General features: G+C 41.9%; 1 protein-coding gene and 2 long non-coding RNA genes across 4 annotated transcripts; 1 reads left to right on the top strand and 2 right to left on the bottom strand.

Moving 5' to 3' along the window:
* Nucleotides 1–529: 529 nt before the first annotated feature.
* Nucleotides 530–1,735, bottom strand: LOC142256657 (uncharacterized). The gene is made up of 4 exons (XR_012727557.1): nt 1,357–1,735; nt 1,205–1,278; nt 963–1,058; nt 530–878 (listed from the first exon to the last, which is right to left on the bottom strand). It is a non-coding gene; the product is annotated as an uncharacterized LOC142256657 (long non-coding RNA).
* A 213-nt stretch (nt 1,736–1,948) lies between these two features.
* LOC142256604 (uncharacterized) lies at nt 1,949–3,100 on the top strand. Of its 2 annotated transcripts, XR_012727545.1 has the most exons (4): nt 1,949–2,315; nt 2,394–2,467; nt 2,610–2,705; nt 2,790–3,100. It is a non-coding gene; the product is annotated as an uncharacterized LOC142256604 (long non-coding RNA). The 2 variants fall into 2 exon arrangements; XR_012727544.1 differs by having other exon boundaries at nt 2,610–3,100.
* A 13,059-nt stretch (nt 3,101–16,159) lies between these two features.
* Nucleotides 16,160–18,629, bottom strand: LOC142255831 (DNA damage-regulated autophagy modulator protein 1-like). Its single transcript, XM_075327278.1, has 6 exons — nt 18,499–18,629; nt 18,188–18,255; nt 17,706–17,848; nt 16,863–17,034; nt 16,535–16,590; nt 16,160–16,279 (listed from the first exon to the last, which is right to left on the bottom strand). The coding sequence occupies exons 1-6, from the start codon at nt 18,618–18,620 to the stop codon at nt 16,160–16,162; spliced, it is 681 nt and encodes a 226-aa protein (XP_075183393.1). The 5' UTR covers nt 18,621–18,629.
* Nucleotides 18,630–19,227: the final 598 nt, after the last annotated feature.

Raw genomic sequence — 19,227 nt, forward strand, 5'->3', positions numbered from 1 at the left:
GCACACATCGGCGTGTTTGACGGCGGGAGACAAACGATCTGAATGTGCAGGGAGCCGGCGTCTAGCAGCCTGTAAGTGGCGGTACGCTGGTAACCATGGCACACATCGGGTAACTATGTAAAGCGCTTTGCATAGTTACCCGATGTGTACCCTGGCCAGCAAGCACAGCGTCGTTACATGGGTGGCTGGTCTCTGATCGCTGTGGAGATCTGCCTGATTGACAGCTCACCAGCGACCATGTAGCGACGCTCCAGCGATCCTTGCCAGGTCGGATCGCTGGAACATCGCTACGTGTGACGGGATCCTTAGACTACAGCTAAAAGAGTAAAATAAATCGTATAGACCTGGCTCACTATATATATTCGGGTGCTCTGGAGAAACAATCAACTCAACTCCAAAATTATCCCCGGCACTCCAAGAAGAAAGAAAACAATGTCTGGGTATCTTTGATGTTTTTTATTGTGTAATAGTCTTATCTCAACGTTTCGGTCACACCTTGACCTTTATCAAGAGAATATATCAGACTATAAAGAAAACATAAAAACAAAATTAATACATAACACAAGAGATAATTACCAGGAGACACAGCTCCGGTCACTTATATACAATGTACAAAAAAGAACATGTAACACGCATTACAGTTGCAGGGTGAAAAAAGTACAAACATATGGGGTAATAGCATATATATACCCAGGGAGAAGATTAGGACATCATCCGAAGAAATTTGTGTGCAAACTGAAAGTTTATCATGCGTATGTATGAAGAGACGAACAAATGCACATACCTATGAGGCAGAGGAGTCAATATATGAACACTACTCGAAAAGGAGCGATACGAGTCACCACTCAAAAGGAGAGAATGATTGGTGCGTGTGAGCACTAGGTGAAAAAACAGGATAATCGTATCAAAAATCATGCAGTGAATCATGACATGTACACGACTATTGAGTGATTTGTGGGTACCTGTGACTAAACGATTGAAAGTCGGGGTCAGCCAGTCAAAGTCTTAAGGAAATCATGTAATGGTATATTACCAGGGTAGAAGATCACATGTCAAAGCTAGATATAAGTAAAAGAAGAGTGAAATGTAAAAGAAGAGAAAAGATTGTGGAAGGGGAGAGGGGAGGAGGGAGGGGAAGAGGGGGGGGGGGGGAAAAGTTCTCAGGGTAAGGAGAGATGTATAAGATATGTATAAGAAAAGGTACCTGTCCAATAGAGATAAAGAGTTTCAGTGGCTACCGTATAGGTACAGCGCCAATCTCATCCGGGAGGAGACAGCCTAATAGAGGAAGATGGAGTGAACATATCAGTAAGTGGAGAAACGTGTATGTAAGGATAATTATACTATGTTCACTACCTGTCAACCGGCGTGGGAAGGTGTACAAGATATAATATGTATCCGGAAACCAGTGAAACTGATCTGGAATTGGCACAAGTTATCCAGTGGGTAATGCAAGTCTCCTATACTTGCTTTAAAACATATAGCCCATAATGGCGCAGGTTAATATTCTATAAGAGAGAAAAAAATCTCTTTGAATAAGCAGTTCCACAAAATATGCAGCATAAGGTGAGGTAAAACCTCCATAGGAAATGACTCGCGCTTACTCACAATCTATAAACAGCCGTGAGGAGGAATTGTATAGGAGTCCTTGTTAAAGGTGGTAGTGGGATAGCAGGAGTTATCCTGATTGCCAATATCAGTGTCCTATATTCGTTGCGGACTTATGACATAAGAAACAAAGGTTAATGCAATGGTATGCCAACAATTTCTCAACCATAAGCAAAAATGGGTGAATCAAATAACAGTACCTCTGAAATGAAACAGCCTGTGTGAAGACAATTGAAGGCATTGTCTTCACACAGGCTGTTTCATTTCAGAGGTACCATTTTTGCTTATGGTTGAGAAATTGTTGGCATACCATTGCATTAACCTTTGTTTCTTATGTCATAAGTCCGCAACGAATATAGGACACTGATATTGGCAATCAGGATAACTCCTGCTATCCCACTACCACCTTTAACAAGGACTCCTATACAATTCCTCCTCACGGCTGTTTATAGATTGTGAGTAAGCGCGAGTCATTTCCTATGGAGGTTTTACCTCACCTTATGCTGCATATTTTGTGGAACTGCTTATTCAAAGAGATTTTTTTCTCTCTTATAGAATATTAACCTGCGCCATTATGGGCTATATGTTTTAAAGCAAGTATAGGAGACTTGCATTACCCACTGGATAACTTGTGCCAATTCCAGATCAGTTTCACTGGTTTCCGGATACATATTATATCTTGTACACCTTCCCACGCCGGTTGACAGGTAGTGAACATAGTATAATTATCCTTACATACACGTTTCTCCACTTACTGATATGTTCACTCCATCTTCCTCTATTAGGCTGTCTCCTCCCGGATGAGATTGGCGCTGTACCTATACGGTAGCCACTGAAACTCTTTATCTCTATTGGACAGGTACCTTTTCTTATACATATCTTATACATCTCTCCTTACCCTGAGAACTTTCCCCCCCCCCTCTTCCCCTCCCTCCTCCCCTCTCCCCTTCCACAATCTTTTCTCTTCTTTTACATTTCACTCTTCTTTTACTTATATCTAGCTTTGACATGTGATCTTCTACCCTGGTAATATACCATTACATGATTTCCTTAAGACTTTGACTGGCTGACCCCGACTTTCAATCGTTTAGTCACAGGTACCCACAAATCACTCAATAGTCGTGTACATGTCATGATTCACTGCATGATTTTTAATACGATTATCCTGTTTTTTCACCTAGTGCTCACACGCACCAATCATTCTCTCCTTTTGAGTGGTGACTCGTATCGCTCCTTTTCGAGTAGTGTTCATATATTGACTCCTCTGCCTCATAGGTATGTGCATTTGTTCGTCTCTTCATACATACGCATGATAAACTTTCAGTTTGCACACAAATTTCTTCGGATGATGTCCTAATCTTCTCCCTGGGTATATATATGCTATTACCCCATATGTTTGTACTTTTTTCACCCTGCAACTGTAATGCGTGTTACATGTTCTTTTTTGTACATTGTATATAAGTGACCGGAGCTGTGTCTCCTGGTAATTATCTCTTGTGTTATGTATTAATTTTGTTTTTATGTTTTCTTTATAGTCTGATATATTCTCTTGATAAAGGTCAAGGTGTGACCGAAACGTTGAGATAAGACTATTACACAATAAAAAAACATCAAAGATACCCAGACATTGTTTTCTTTCTTCTTGGAGTGCCGGGGATAATTTTGGAGTACAGCTAAAAGAGTGACTTTTCTTCACATATGAAAGAAATTTACAAAAAGTAAAGGCACACTATTGCTCACAAGATAACAAAACGGGAAAACTGTTGGCCAGACGCCTGAAATCTCAAGCAGCAAAATCCCGTACCTTACAAACCCACCACTTCAAAACAAATTATTCACTCCAAAAAACATTGCAAATAAATTCAAAGTATATTACGCCTCTCTTTACAATCTTGACTCAACCTCAGAGATACCACCACCTTCCCCACTGGAAATAAACTCCTGTCTATCAAAACTACATCTCCCATCCCTATCACAAGCACAACTAGATACACTAAACGCTCCCCTTACCGTATCGGAATTATCTCAAATGATCAAATCCCTGCCCACACATAAATCCCCAGGTCCCGATGGGCTGTCAAACTTATATTATAACACATTCAATGAGACATTAAGGCTATGTGTGTACGCTGCTTTTTTTACGCGTTTTTGGCCGCTAAAAACGCACCTGCAGCAAAAACGCGCAAAAAACGTATGTGTAAAAATGCATGCGTTTTTACCGCGTTTTGATGTTTTTGGTTGCGTTTTTGATCTCTGCGTTTTTTCTGCGTTTTTTTAATGCATTGCATGGGTGGTATACGCAGGAAAGAATTGACATGTCCATTTTTTTTAGCTAAAAAACGCAGCTTAAAAAAAAAAGTTGTGTGTGGACAGCAAAAATGAAAACTCATAGACTTTGCTGGGGAAGCAAAGTCATGCAGTTCTGAGCCCAAAAACGCGCAAAAACGCCGCGAAAAGCTTACTGTGCGCACATAGCCTAACTCTGCACCTTTGCAAAACCCTTCAATTAGCTCTTACTCAGAGCACCTTTCCCAAAATAATGCTATCAGCAACCATTATCACCCTCCCAAAGCAGGGTAAACAACCCAACACCTCTCAAAATTTTAGGCCCATATCGCTCCTTAACACGGGCTTAAAAATATAAGCAAAATGTCTCGTCTCCCGCTTAGCGCTCATCTTGCCCAGTTTGGTAAACCCCGATCAAGCAGGATTTGTGCGAGGTAGAAGCGCATAAGATAATACCAGAAGAATTATTGAGCTGGTGGATGTTGCCAACTGGCGTCACACCCCAACAATATTGGTCACCTTGTATGCCAAGAAGGTGTTTGACCGAGTGAGGTGGTCATTCACCTTCTCGGTGTTGGAGCGGATGGGTTTTGGGGGCCACATTATGTGCCATAAGGGCACTCTACTCTCCCTCGGCCAGGGTCTTTGCAAATGGTACTTTGTCCGAGTAATTCCAGATTACCAATGGGACGAGATATGGGTGTCCGTTGCATTGTCCGCTTTGATATTTGTGCTGTCCATAGAGCCACTAGCTCATGCTATAAGACAAAACTCAGAGATCCATGGGATCACTGTGGAGAGCTATGCCCACTGCATAACATTATATGCTGATTGCATCATCCTATCCTTGGAACAACCACTGCCCCCATTAAAAGCAGCTCTCAAAACCATTAAAACATTTGGCAATCTATCCCACTATAAAATAAATGATGGGAAATCCCAAATTTTATCCATCAACATCTCACCTCAGACACTAAACCAACTTATTAGAAGCGCTGCTCTAGACTGGCAACTTGAACGTATTAGTTATCTAGGCATGTTAGGCTAAGTTCACATTTCCGCTAAAATGTATCAGTCACAATCCGCTGCTCTTGTAAACAACGGAATCCGTTTAGCGGATTCCGTTGCTCCCGTAGACTTGTATGAGCAGCGGATTGTGACTGATGATGCTGCGTTGCACCCTCCGCCCGACTGATCAGTCGTGGAACGACTGACTGCCGGGCGGGAGGAACGCGGCATGTAACGTTTTTTGAGCAGCGCGATCCGTCGGATTTCGCTGCACATGCTCTCTGGCTCCCTGCACACGTCACCAGCTTTGGTTGGTTACCCGATATTTACCCTGGTTACGGTGCAAGGAGCCAGCGCTAAGCGGTGTAGGCCCGTAACCAAGGTAAACATCGGGTGCTTTGCTGTTACCCGATATTTAGGCTGGTTACGTGTGCAGGGAGGCCGACACTTCCCCGCTCGGCCCCGCCCCCTCCCGCACTCCGCACATGTATGTACACACACACACACCTGTCCCCAGCCATGCAGACAAGCACTGCCACTGACACCCTCGTCTGGCCCCGCCCCCCGCTTGGCTCCGCCCCCTCCCGCGCTCTGCATGTACTCTCTCTCTCTTACTCACTCACACACACACACACTCACCTGTCCCCAGCCATGCAGACCGCAGCACTGCCACTGACATCCTCAAGCCTGGCCCCGCCCCCCGCTCGGCTCCGCCCCCTCCCGCATTCAGCATGTGTATACTCACACACACACTCGCCTGTCCTGCAGTCCCTGCGGCACTGACGTCCTCAGTGCCGCGGCTCCGCTCGGCTCCGCCCCCCGCACACAACGGAATCCGACAAAGAATTCTGTTCTTTGTCATCCGTTGTACAGCGTTGTACAGCGCATCAGTCACATGCGTCAAGCGACGCATGTGACTGATACAAAACAACGGAAATGTGAACTTAGCCTTAACCTACAATTTGACCACCACACAAGATGAGCCAATACAAAATTGAAAAAACGGGCAGTGATACAGTGGTAAGCATTAAACCTATAAAACTACCCAAAAGAAAACTCAAGAGTATTTATTATAAAGAAAATCTTTTATTATTAAAAGGAATATTTAAAACAGAAGTACAGCAGAAAAAATGTGAAAAAATATGCCAATTAAATATACCCCATGATACAAGTAATCAACAGTCCGTCAATCTAGGGTATCAATCCCAGTATCACATGTTAATAATTATGGCGACAGACTGGAAAACATAACAATATATCAAAAAACTAGAGGATCATTTCACAAAAAGAGGAAAAGACAGGCTTGATTGAATAGCAACTGTGACTAATGATGTCAATATGAGCAGAAAAAATGTTTATAATAGTCAAAAAAGGCTTATAATAAAGCCTATTAGAAAACAATATTAAACATGCCTGCTATAAATATTAAAAATATTACACAGTGCTACATATTACATAGCCTCACCGGTGTCACCCTGACGCGTTTCGCTGTGGCTTTCTCCAAGGGCGCATATATATACATACATACAAAATTAAACTCCTCCCCAAGGAATGTTACAATTCTCTCCAAGCTGTACACGCAATACGCTCTGAGGCCCCTATTAATGTAAATAAGGAATTAATTCAATTGCTATCTAGTTCTAACACCCCTCCCCCTTCCCCACAGGCCTGAAACCAATGTATTCGCTACTAGGATCCAAAAATAGGTTTGTCAAAACTACGCCATTTTTGTCCTGGAAGAGAGAACTGAATAGGTCTCTCTCCACTTCTGAGTGGAAACAATCATTATCCTTTGCTACTCAAACTTTCAGCTGCGCATCATATTTTGAATCTCACATGAAAATGGTCCTGAGGTGGTATACCCCTGGTTAGACTCAGTTTTATCTTCCCTCAGATCCCTACTCTTTGTTTGCGCAATTGTAGCTCAAAAGGCTCTTTTATCCACATCCTGTAGGAATGCCCCAGAATATCATCTGTGTGGTCCCAAACCTTACAATTAATCTCAGTGGTTAACACAACAATCCACCCCTCCCCAGAACTGGCATTGCTTATGCTTAAAGGTAACCTGTCTGGTCACATATGCGTTCTAACCTACAAGCAGGGTGATGTGTGGCCTAGAAACCCCTTACTACCCATCCCTGTGTTGTAATATTGTGTAATATGAATGTATATTACATTTTTTATAACTTACGTGTTCCCTATGTAAATGAGCAGAGGGTCTAGTTCCCGGGCATCGCTTCGCCCCGTGGGTGTTTGCATGCTTTCCGTGGTATCACGCCCCTGTGGGCGTGATACCATGAATTTACATGAGCGATGTTACCGTCAACTCCTGGGGATCCCGCGCGTGCGCACTTCTCATTCTCGCAGCCTTCTTAACCGTGTGCCTGCTTGTCGGTTTTGACCATGCGCAGAGCGCGTCTAAAGCTGGCAAGTAAACACCCGGACACGCAAGTTATAAAACTTTTTTTTATAAATTCATATTACACAATATTACACCACAGTGATGGGTAGGAAGGGGTTTTTAGGCCACACATCACTTGGCTTGTAGGTTAGCACACATATGGGACCTGACGAGTTCCCTTTTAACTTACAGAAGATCCTAGGTCAAGGTATAGTGGAGGCTGCACACATTTTACTGGCCACCAGAACAGTCATTACAAGGCACTGGAAAACCCCAGATCTCCCCTCTAATGCAGATATAATTTTCACTATTAATAAAACATGCACTTTAGAAAAAATGTTAGCTCATAAAAATAATAGTTTCTTCAGCGCTCTATTGGGAGACCCAGACGATTGGGGTATAGCTACTGCCCTCTGGAGGCCACACAAAGCACTACATCAAAAGTGCAAGGCCCCTCCCCCTCTGGCTATACCCCCCCGTGATATCACGGGTTCTCCAGTTTTAGCTTTGTGTGCGAAGGAGGTCAGACATCCACGCATAGCTCCACAGATTTTAGTCAGCAGTAGCTGCTGACTATTTCGGATGGAAGAAAAGAGGACACATATAGTGTCCCCAGCATGCTCCCTTCTCACCCCTGGATGGTGTTGTAAGGTTGAGGTACCTATTGCTGGTACAGGGCTGGAGCCTGACATGCTGCTTTCCTTCCACATCCCCCTGAGGGGCTCTGTGGAAGTGGGATCCTGCCGGCCTCAAAGCCCTGAGGCCGGGCTCCATCCACAGACCCATTTGAACCTGCTGGATACGGAGCTGGAGTACCGTTCAGGGACATGAGCCACCCTGGCTCGATGGATCAAAGAACCAATTCTGGAAGCCTACCGTTTTGCAGGGCTTCCGGTTCTTTCAGGGCTGAAAGCCCATTCAACCAGAGCCGTGAGTGCGTCCTGGGCGCTACGACACCAGGCTTCGGCTCAACAGGTGTGTCAGGCAGCTACCTGGTCGAGGCTGCACACTTTCACCAAACATTATCAGGTGCATACCTATGCTTCGGCGGATGCCAGCTTAGGTAGAAGAGTCCTGCAGGCGGCAGTGACATCCCCGTAGGGGAGGGCTGTTTTTGCAGCTCTAACATGAGGTATCTCTTTACCCACCCAGGGACAGCTTTTGGACGTCCCAATCGTCTGGGTCTCCCAATAGAGCGCTGAAGAAGAAGGGAATTTTGTTACTTACCGTAAATTCCTTTTCTTCTAGCTCTTATTGGGAGACCCAGCACCCGCCCTGTTGTCCTTCGGGATTTCTTGGTTGTTTGCGGGTACACATGTTGTTCATGTTGAACGGTTTTTCAGTTCTCCGATGTTATTCGGAGTTAATTTGTTTAAACCAGTTATTGGCTTCCTCCTTCTTGCTTTGGCACTAAAACTGGAGAACCCGTGATATCACGGGGGGGTATAGCCAGAGGGGGAGGGGCCTTGCACTTTTGATGTAGTGCTTTGTGTGGCCTCCAGAGGGCAGTAGCTATACCCCAATCGTCTGGGTCTCCCAATAAGAGCTAGAAGAAAAGGAATTTACGGTAAGTAACAAAATTCCCTTCTTCAAGAGGTTCAGGAAAGAGTGGCAAGTGTGGATAAACTCGCCATTGAATACGATTCCTGTTTAATTGACATGTCCAAGTTAATTGCACTAATCTCGAGTATTTCCTTTTTGTTATTTAATTTTTGCGTTATCCATACTGACTGACGTGTTATTCTACTAACAGTAAGCAATGTATTTTCAAGGTGTATGTTGAATACATTCCTGATGTTTCCATGAAAATGAATAGAATATTATTGGTTAAAAAAAAAAATCAACCTGGGATCACCACTTGATCACCATAATGGGCCAGTAATCTGTGGAAAACATAGCAAATAACTAAAGCAAAAACAGGCCTATAAGTAATAAGGAGTCAAATACAGACAAAATAATCCAATAAAGAAGGAAGGACCTCTATTAGCAATATTTAAATAAGGTTATGCTTTATTAAATAGCAATGGGAATTAAAATATAATTAAAATAGAAGTTGATTAGGAAGCTAGAATTGATGCTGAAGAGACATTATAACACATGATACATAAATCAATTACATGGATAATAACAATTTCTGTTACCCAAGTTATGTTATCACATTGCCAGGTTATTTAGTAGATAACCATAGAGTGGATGTGTAGAACACCAATAAATAAATCAGTATATCTATAACGTAATGTTATTTATTAATAGATATCAAGATACATATACAATTCATTGTGGCCCGTTTCACACATCCAACATTTTGCCGGATCCGGCACACTCCAGTACACTCCAGTACAGTGTAACACAGTACAATGGCCTCGCGGCAACCTCCGGTCACATGCTGTCATGTGACCGGAGCATGTGACCGGACCTTGCCGTGATGCCATTGTACAGTATTAACACTGTACTGGAGTGTGCCGGATTCGGCAATCCGGCGAAATGCCGGATGTGTAAAATGGGCCTAAGCTGCTTGTTAAAGCATCACAATAGTGTCTAGGTGCGCATAAGAATGGGAATTGAAGAATGAATGAAAATAAATACAGAAAATATTATGAAAACTAATATAAGTAAAGTGCCTAGTGACAAATTCTGACTATTTCCATGGGATTAAAGAAAGGTCCACATCGTGAAGTAAACACTGAAAAGCAAAAGGGTAACAATGTCTTGATATTTTTACTTTCAGGCTCCAAGTCTCACCATCCACTACAGCTGTTACTGTGAGACGACCTTCATTTTATATACAATCATCTTGGCTATCTTGGCTCTTTAGTATATGATTAGTTATGCAGCTTCTTGTCATGTCACTGCATTGTTACTGTTTTGCTCCTCGTGTTTGCAAAATCTTTTTCTTCCTGTATACTACAAATTACAACCTGTTCTCACATTCCCTTTAGCTCAATCTATTATTAGGTTGATTCCCAAGCGAAAAGTCACTGGTTTAAATCGAGGAGCAGCCATGAAGAAGATTTCCTGAGAAAAGAAAAACCGCATCCGCAAAGATCTGCACTTTGTGAGTGTGCTGGTGGAATGCATTCCATGCGTTCCATATGCGTTCCATAGACCATTTCCGGGTTAAGAGCAGAAAGGGATGTGATGGACGCAGGCTACCTTCGGCAAGTGAAACGCATTTTCTTTCCTGCTATGCTACGTCCGGACTGCGAGCGGCATCTGTTTCTATTATATCAGTGTCGGGACCAGTGCACTCTTGCACGCACAGAAAAGGACATTTCTGGCCTGTAAGTTGGGCGGGATTTTTGTAACCTTTTAAACTCGCTCAAGATCGGGCCCTGTCCGTATACTGCCTAGACATTGGACTGTAAATTATTGCCCATATAATGTCCATTTGGTGGAACCCCTGTAGGGATGTATTGTAGGACATCTGTCCCTTCCAGCATCATCAGTGTAATATAAGGTATGTGAAGCTCCCTACCGCAGTAGAGTATATATTCATATTGGTGAGTTGAGAGCATAACATTAGTCAGTATGTTTACAATATTGATTTCTTCCTATATACTTGGCCTAAACAACATTTTGGACACATCCAAATCCAGTTAATATTCCCTGATGAACCCCCGAAAATTGAAGGGGGGAAATGTGTCAGGATTTTTTCTGCTCACCCCAGCAGATAAGTAAACTGAGGGCCTTTTTTGTTATATAGGCCTGGCTATCTTACATGTGTGGGAATAATTATATAACCATACTAGCTGTACTACCGAGCTTCACCTGGGTTAATAACTGTTGTTAACAAAATAGAATGTATTAACATTCCCGGGATAGAATGTATAAATAGAATGTAATAATGCCCAGGATAGTAACTGTCTCTCTGTTTCTCTCCCATTCTCTGTCTGTCTCCACCTCTGTATATATCTCTCTGTCTCTCTCTCTATCTCTTTGTCTGTCTGTCTCTTTGTCTCAATCTCTTTCCCTGTCTGTCTATCTAGCTCTGTCACTTTCCCTGTCAGTCTCTTTCCCTGTCTGTCTCTTTCCCTCTTTCCCTCTGTCTCTTTCCCTGTCAGTCTGTCTCTTTCCCTGTCAGTCTGTCTCTTTGTGTCTGTCTCTTACCCTGTCTATGTCTGTTTCTTACCCTGTCTATGTCTGCCTCTTTCCCTGTCTGTGTCTGTCTCTTTCCCTGGCTGCATTGTGACACGCCAACATTCCATATAAGGGCGTGGCTGCGCATTCTTTTGAAGTTCTGGCTGCACTGTGGCTCCCAGCTCTATTCGCTTTAATGGAGGCAGGTTTTTTGGCGAATAACTGTAAAGCGCAGGGTTAAAATTTCCCCTCAAAACATAGCCTATGACGCTCTCGGGGTCCAGACGTGTGAGTGTGCAAAATTTTGTGGCTGTAGCTGCGACGGTGCAAATGCCAATCCCGGACACACACACACACACACACACACACATTCAGCTTTATATATTAGATGTATCTATATTACTTGAATACATATGACTATTTGACAGTTTATTTAGCACTGTTTGCACTTTATGGGTGATGGGTATTTAAATATTGGTACTACCGTAGATAGCAGTAAGGATAAACCAGGGCCAGCCGACGCTGAGCGGAGGCACCCAAAACAGTAAGGTGTATTCAACTCTGCTGTCAGGCAGGGACAACTTTAGGGAATTTTCAGTCCCATGTCTAGGAACATCTTTTCACCTATAGTCATTGTTACTGCATGACCAGTGTCTCCCTGCGATAAATACACCTGGTTGTCACTCACTGTCTAGCCCAGGATTTACTCACTCTGGGTGATCACCCCAGTTGACATCTGTCTGATACTTGACTTTGTAGCTATTTTTCTACATGGTTTTTATCTATAATTTAATTTTAATGCAATTAAATAAAGCATTAGTTTTGGAGGTTCTTTTTGGTTTTTCTGCAATCTTCAGACGGGCCGGCTGCACATGGGCCTTTTTGAGCAGTGAGACTTTGCGGGCACTGCAGGATATTAATCCATTATGGCATAATGTGTTACAATGGTTTTCTTGGTGATACTGGTCCCAGCTGCCTTGAGATCATTAACAAGTTCCCTCCATGTAGTTTTAGGCTGATGTTTCACCTTCCTCATGATCCTGGATACCCCACGAGGCTAGATTTCGCATGGAGGCCCAGATCGATGTCGTTTGACACTCATTTTGTATTTCTTCCATTTTCTTGCTATTGCACCAAAAGTTGTCTCCTTCTCACCCAGCGTCTTACTTATGGTTTTATAGCCCATTCCAGCCTTGTGCAGGTCTATGCAGCTCTAAATCATTGGGATTGTCAACATAATCTAAAGAGATGGATGGTTGGACACCGGTTTGGTTGTGTTATACGAGAAAGGATACCCATCAACAGACAGAAGATTGTCATTGTACAGAACACTTTTGTAATATGGCAGGTGACTCTGTGGCTTCCAGGTACTTTGTACAAGTTTATGGACTGCTAAAGGTTGTAAATGGCACCAAATCCAAATGCCATGCCAGCACAGATTACAGGGAACCTCAAGGAACGAATTTACCCATAAATCCTGCACACGTTGAATTTTTTGGTTATTTTGTCTGCAGTTTTAGCAGAAAACCTGAAGACTTTCCTGATCCCAACAAATTGACTGAGAATCCTAAAGTCTCCTGCACACGTTGCTTATTCTTCACTTGCAGATTTGTGGTATTCCAAGTCTTTCAGCGTTTTTGCTGCAGATTTCACCCATACTAATGAGTAGGGAAAAAGCTGCACCAAAAACTAGTCAAAAATGCACATATTTTATACTAAGTTTTTCCTTCCAAGAGAGGCAGAACTTTCTGCACCAAATATGTAACATGTACACATACCCTTACATTGGGAAAAAGCCATGCTACATCTTCCCTATGGTGATAATGGATGATATTGATCACCAGACGGGTGGGAGTTCAGTTGCCAGAGCCCAAGTGATCAACGATGCACAGATGTCAGTGGCACAGGGCATAGTCACCTCCGGAAGATCAGGATCGAAGACTGATTGAAAAGCAGTGAGTGGAGAACTGTGGTAGCAGGACCAGTGAGAAGTGGATATAGTCATATATACAGTACAGACCAAAAGTTTGGACACACCTTCTCATCTCTAGAGCAACTATTAAGAGGAGACTTTATGCAGCAGGCCTTCATGGTAAAATAACAGCTAGGAAACCACTGCTAAGGACAGACAACAAGCAGAAGAGACTTGTTTGGGCTAAAGAACACAAGGAATGGACATTAGACCAGTGGAAATCTGTGCTTTGGTCTGATGAGTCCAAATTTGAGATCTTTGGATCCAGCGACCGTGTCTTTGTAGAAAAGGTGAACGGATGGACTCTACATGCCTGGTTCCCACCGTGAAGCATGGATGTGGAGGTGTGATGGTGTGCGGGTGCTTTGCTGGTGACACCGTTGGGGATTTATTTGAAATTGAAGGCATACAGAACCAGCATGCCTACCACAGCATCTTGCAGCGGCGTGCTATTCCATTCGGTTTGCGTTTAGTTGGACCATAATTTATTTTTAAACAGGACATTGACCACAAACACACCTCCAGGCTGTGTAAGGGCTATTTGACTAAGAAGGAGAGTGATGGGGTGCTACGTCAGATGACCTGGTCTCCACAGTCACCAGACCTGAACCTAATCGAGATGGTTTGGGGTGAGCTGGACCGCAGAGTGAAGGCAAAAGGGCCAACAAGTGCTAAGCATCTCTGGGAACTCCTTCAAGACTGTTGGAAAACCATTTCCGTTGACTACCTCTTGAAGCTCATCAAGAGAGTGTCAAGAGTGTGCAAAGTACTAATGAAAGCAAAAGGTGGCTACTTTGAAGAACCTAGAATATAAGACATACTTTCAGTTGCTTCACCCTTAAGTATTTCATTCCACATGTTTTAATTCATAGTTTTGATGGCTTCAATGTGAATCTACAATTTTTATTGTCATGAAAATAAAGAAAACTCTTTGAATGAGGAGGTGTGTCCAAACTTTTGGTCTGTACTGTGTGTGTGTATATATATATATTTTATTTTTTTTTTGCACAAATTTTCGGGATCAATTACCTTTGACAGCTGAATCCATTGAGTGTAGCAGAAATTAACATTGGAAGCTTTTCTTGACTCTAGTTAATAACTGAAAATATTTATTTATTCATTTATATAGTGCTATTAATTGCACACGATCTAGAGTCCCTATCAATATGTCTTTGGAGTGTGGGAGGAAACCGGAGTACCCGGAGGAAACCCACGCAAACACGGGAAGAACATACAAACTCCTTGCAGATGTTGTCCTTGGTGGAATTTGAAGCCAGGACCTCACAGCTGCAAGACTGCAGTGCTAACCACTGAGCCACCGTGCCGCCCAAATAAAGCCATCACGGCGATACCGAAGTACAAAAGTAATCCAAAGGCCAGAAGAAGCTTCTGAATCAAGGGCTGACAAGTGTCGAAGGCTTCACAATGGAACATCATGAATTTATAGTGAAGATATGTCAGGCCCAGAGCTGAAAAAGAGAAGAAAAGATCTGAATAAATCCTGGACCACATGTAAAACAACCTAAAGGTAAACTATTAATACCGTGCATGGGATGTCCTTTTACCTATTTTAGCCCAGTTTTGTCAAATCCAATTAGAAAAGCTACAATTATTTTTCGGAAAATAATCTGATTACTACTGCTGTGAGATGAGGAATGGCAGGTAACTGCATACACAGCCCGAGCATCCACTTTCCCTACCCACTAGTCTGGAGTCTCTGCAATACTAATCAGATTTCTGTATAAATAAATGTCAGCTTTTACTAAGCAATTTCCCCTCAGAGGAATATAATCATGTGATTTACTTACCGCCAATGGACATCACTAAGAATCCTGTTTAAACGAGATAATTTCATTATATTCATTTCCCGATTCACTGTGAAAGAAATAAGAAAAGAAGGAAAAGTTAATTAATATAGAAAATTGTGCAGATTTTTTTTCAGATCAGCAGATAATAATCAATCACTGAGGAGATGAAAGGATAAAGTTAACCCACTCATCACCTCCTAATCGATATTACATTTTTTGTGTACTTTCCCCTTAAGAGACTGGAATCTTTTTTCCCTCTTGTAAATTCTAGAAGCAATTCCCTGATACAATGGAAAAATTAAAAAAACTAGTACAATTGGCAAATCCCGAAACCCTGTGGAGAAGTCCCCTACCCTGGAACACCCACTATTTGTCAGGGTTTACATAAACCTCAGCCCTTTTGGTTCAGGAGTCTCAGAAAACAAAGGAAAGTTGGTGATTATGGAATAGAATCCGACCCTACAATCTGTATATAAAGGACTGTCCCATGAACTCAGACATAAAATGTTAGAATTTCCACAAATTAAAATTTAAAAATAGCATTTTATGTTATTTCTTTTTTTCTCAGTTAGATGTTGGGGTCTTTTGTATGTCTGAAAATTTGGACTTTAAATTTTGGGGGTGTTTGTAGCAAATCATTCTGGGGAATTTCATTTTCATGGAGTGAATTTATGGTAGTATAGAGTTATGATTCCGCAGGGGATGTGCTGAATAGTAAGGTCACACCCCTCCATAATATAAGCCATTTGTAGAATGATTTTATCTGTTCCCCAATCCTCCCCATGGAATAAGGGTCTTGTTTTTCTCCCATCTTACCTATATTTATAGTAAATCAAATTGGTGGAGGATACGGCTGCATCATGGGATTTCAATGTCGTGGTTTTTCTCCCTCATGGAGATGGCGCAGCACTTCCAGGACAATGTCAACGATAAACGCTAAAGACAAAAGACAACATATTTATATCACACCCCATTATAATAATATTATTACAGAATAAGTTATACCAAGTAATTATAGAGTCGTCTGCTCACCTGCAAATTGTGAAAGTAGCTGCACATATTTGTCAGAATAAGGACAAGCGCCAACCACTCCGAGATTATACCGATGAATTTACTGATCTGTAGACAAATATCAATATTAATATAGAAAAAATTATATAAAAGAAGCTATTTCTAGTGGACATTCACCCTTATGTCATGGAGCCATGTGACTGACCGCCATACCAATCTCTAGTTCTGACCCACATAATGTGACATCACATCCATGACATTACATATTGTAAGTAACTTTCAGGTGAATTCTGGATTGGTTTGTACCGGAGGCTCCACATGTCAGTATGTATATACTATGATTAGGATATATACTGTACTTACGATTACACAGAATCTATCACACGCGTCGATGTGGTCTGCTGCCTGACTTCCAACGGCTGGTGGATTTTTATATAAGGAAATTACATGTATAAAGTGTATTATGAGCTTTATGGGACTTACTACATGTTTATGATGGATGGTATACATAATAATTTAGCACAAGACAGAAGCACTGATCTTTATTTACTATCTCCCTGCAATGTTGCTAGATGGCGCTGTGTTATATCAGCAAGACGCCATCTGAAGGCTAAAAATCAGAAATCAATGGGATTTCTACATAAGAACCTAAAGAGATGGATGGTTGGTCGCGTTATACAAGAAAGGATACTCATCAACAGACAGATGATTGTCATCGTACAGAACACTGTTCTAATACGGCAGGTGACTCTGTGGCTTCCAGGTACTTTGTACAGGTTTATGGACTGCCAAAGGTTGTAAATGGCAGCAAATCCAAATGCCATGCCAGCGCCGAACAGGTGAATTATCAAATTAGATGCGCTCTAGAAAACAAACAGATGGAGATTATAAAAAACATCATGGAACCAATTTACCCATAAATCCTGCACACGTTGATTTTTCTGCTTTTTTCTCTGCAGTTTTGCAACAAAACCTGAAGATTTTCCTGATCCCAGCAAAGTGACTGAGAATCTTGAAGTCTCCTGCACACGTTGTTTATTTTTCACTTGCAGATTTGGTGCACATTTAAATCTGTGGTATGCCAAGTCTTTCAGCATTTTTGCTGCAGATTTCACCAGTATTAATGAATAGAGAAAAAACTGCACCAAAAACGCATGTAAAAAAACAAATAAAAAATGCAGCAAAAATGTACATATTTTACACTACATTTTTCCTTCCAAGAGAAGCAGAGGTTTCTACACTAAATACCTAACGTGTGCACATACCCTTACATTGGAAAAAGCCATGTCTACATCTTCCCTACAGTGATAATAGCTGATATTGATCACCACACGGGTGGGAGTTCAGTTGCTGGACCCCAAGTAATCAACTAATCGAAAGTCGAGTTATAAAATAGTTTAAAAAAAATCTTCAATTAAAATATATAAGCCAATTATTTCATAACATCAAATTCAACACAAATTTTCTGACAGCTGAATCCATTGAATGTGTCAGAAATTAATTTTGGAAGCTTTGCTTGCCTCTAGTTACTAACCGAAAATAAAGCCATCACGGCGATACCGAAGCACGAAAATAATCCAATGGCCAGAAGAAGCTCCTGAATCAAGGGCTGACAAGTGCCGAAGGCTTCACAATGGAACATCATGAATTTATAGTGAAGATATGTCAGGCCCAGAGCTGAAAAAGAGAAGAAAAGATCTGAATAAATCCTGGACCACATGTAAAACAACCTGAAGATAAACCATTAATATCATGCATGGGATGTCTTTTTTACCTATTTTACCCAATTTTTGTCCCATTCAATTAGAAAAACTATAATTATTTTTAGGAATAAATCTGATTGCTTCTGCTGTGAGATGAGGAATGGCAGGTAACTGCACACACAGCCCGAGCATCCACTTTCCCTACCCACTAGTCTGGAGTCTCTGCCATACTAATCAGATTTCTGTATAAATAAATGTCAGCTTTTACTAAGCAATTTCCCCCCAGAGGAATATAATCATGTGATTTACTTACCGCCAATGGACATCACTAAGAATCCGATTTTAAACGTTATAATTTCAGGATATTCATCTCCCGATTCACTGTGAAAGAAATAAGCAAAGAAGGAAAAGTTCATTAATATGGAAATTGTGCAGAATTATTTCAGCTTAATAATCAGCAGATAATAAGCCCTTTTGGTTCAGGAGTCTCAGAAAACAAAGGAAAGATGGTGCTTATGGAATAGAATCCAACCCTACAATCTGTATTTACAGAACTGTCCCATGAACAGTATCTATTCCCCAAACCACCCCATGGAATAAGGGTCTTGTGTTCCTCTATCTTACCTGATGTATATCAGTGCAGGTGAATGGCCACTGATGACGGCCAGTAAGTAGCTCGTGGTGAGCCACGCTATACACCAAAAAGTCAAGAAGAGGGGGTAGAACCCCAATCCTTTGATCTCCATAATAGTCGCAAGAATTCGCTAATAAATCAGCAGATCACTCTCTATCAATTCACAGAAAGAAAGATTATGAGGCTGACAGTGGATTATAGAACCTCTCAATTGTGACATCACAGCTCAGTGATGTCATCATGAGGACACAATACAGCAGCACTGCTCTGCAGTTGCCATGGTTACTATCTGCTATAAACAGAGCCTGTAGAAGAGAATGAAAAAGAGAGACAAGTGCATAGGGTGATACAGTATAGGGTAGAGGAAGTTAGGGGAGAGGAGGGGTGCTCACCTCATAACCCCATTATATACCCATAGAGAAAGCAGCTGCTGAGGTCACACCCGCGGATGCAAGAAAATCTTCATCTGCCAATATATTGAGAAGTAAAGAGATGGATGTTTCTGGTTGACCACTCTGCTGCTGGAAAAGTAGTCGTTCCACGCTGTGGTAGCATATAATAGTAGCTTTATTACACGTTTCAAGTACCTACCAAACTCTTTAAAAAAAAAAAATAGATTACACGAGATTAATGCAACAGTGTGCGGTTATACAGAGAATGAAGGAAGGTGAATATTCAAAGACGCCCTACTGGGTGTGAATGATGTGTAGTATACAGAA

The sequence above is a fragment of the Anomaloglossus baeobatrachus genome, chromosome 11 (genome assembly GCF_048569485.1).
Source record: "Anomaloglossus baeobatrachus isolate aAnoBae1 chromosome 11, aAnoBae1.hap1, whole genome shotgun sequence".
Classification (NCBI taxonomy): domain Eukaryota; kingdom Metazoa; phylum Chordata; class Amphibia; order Anura; family Aromobatidae; genus Anomaloglossus; species Anomaloglossus baeobatrachus.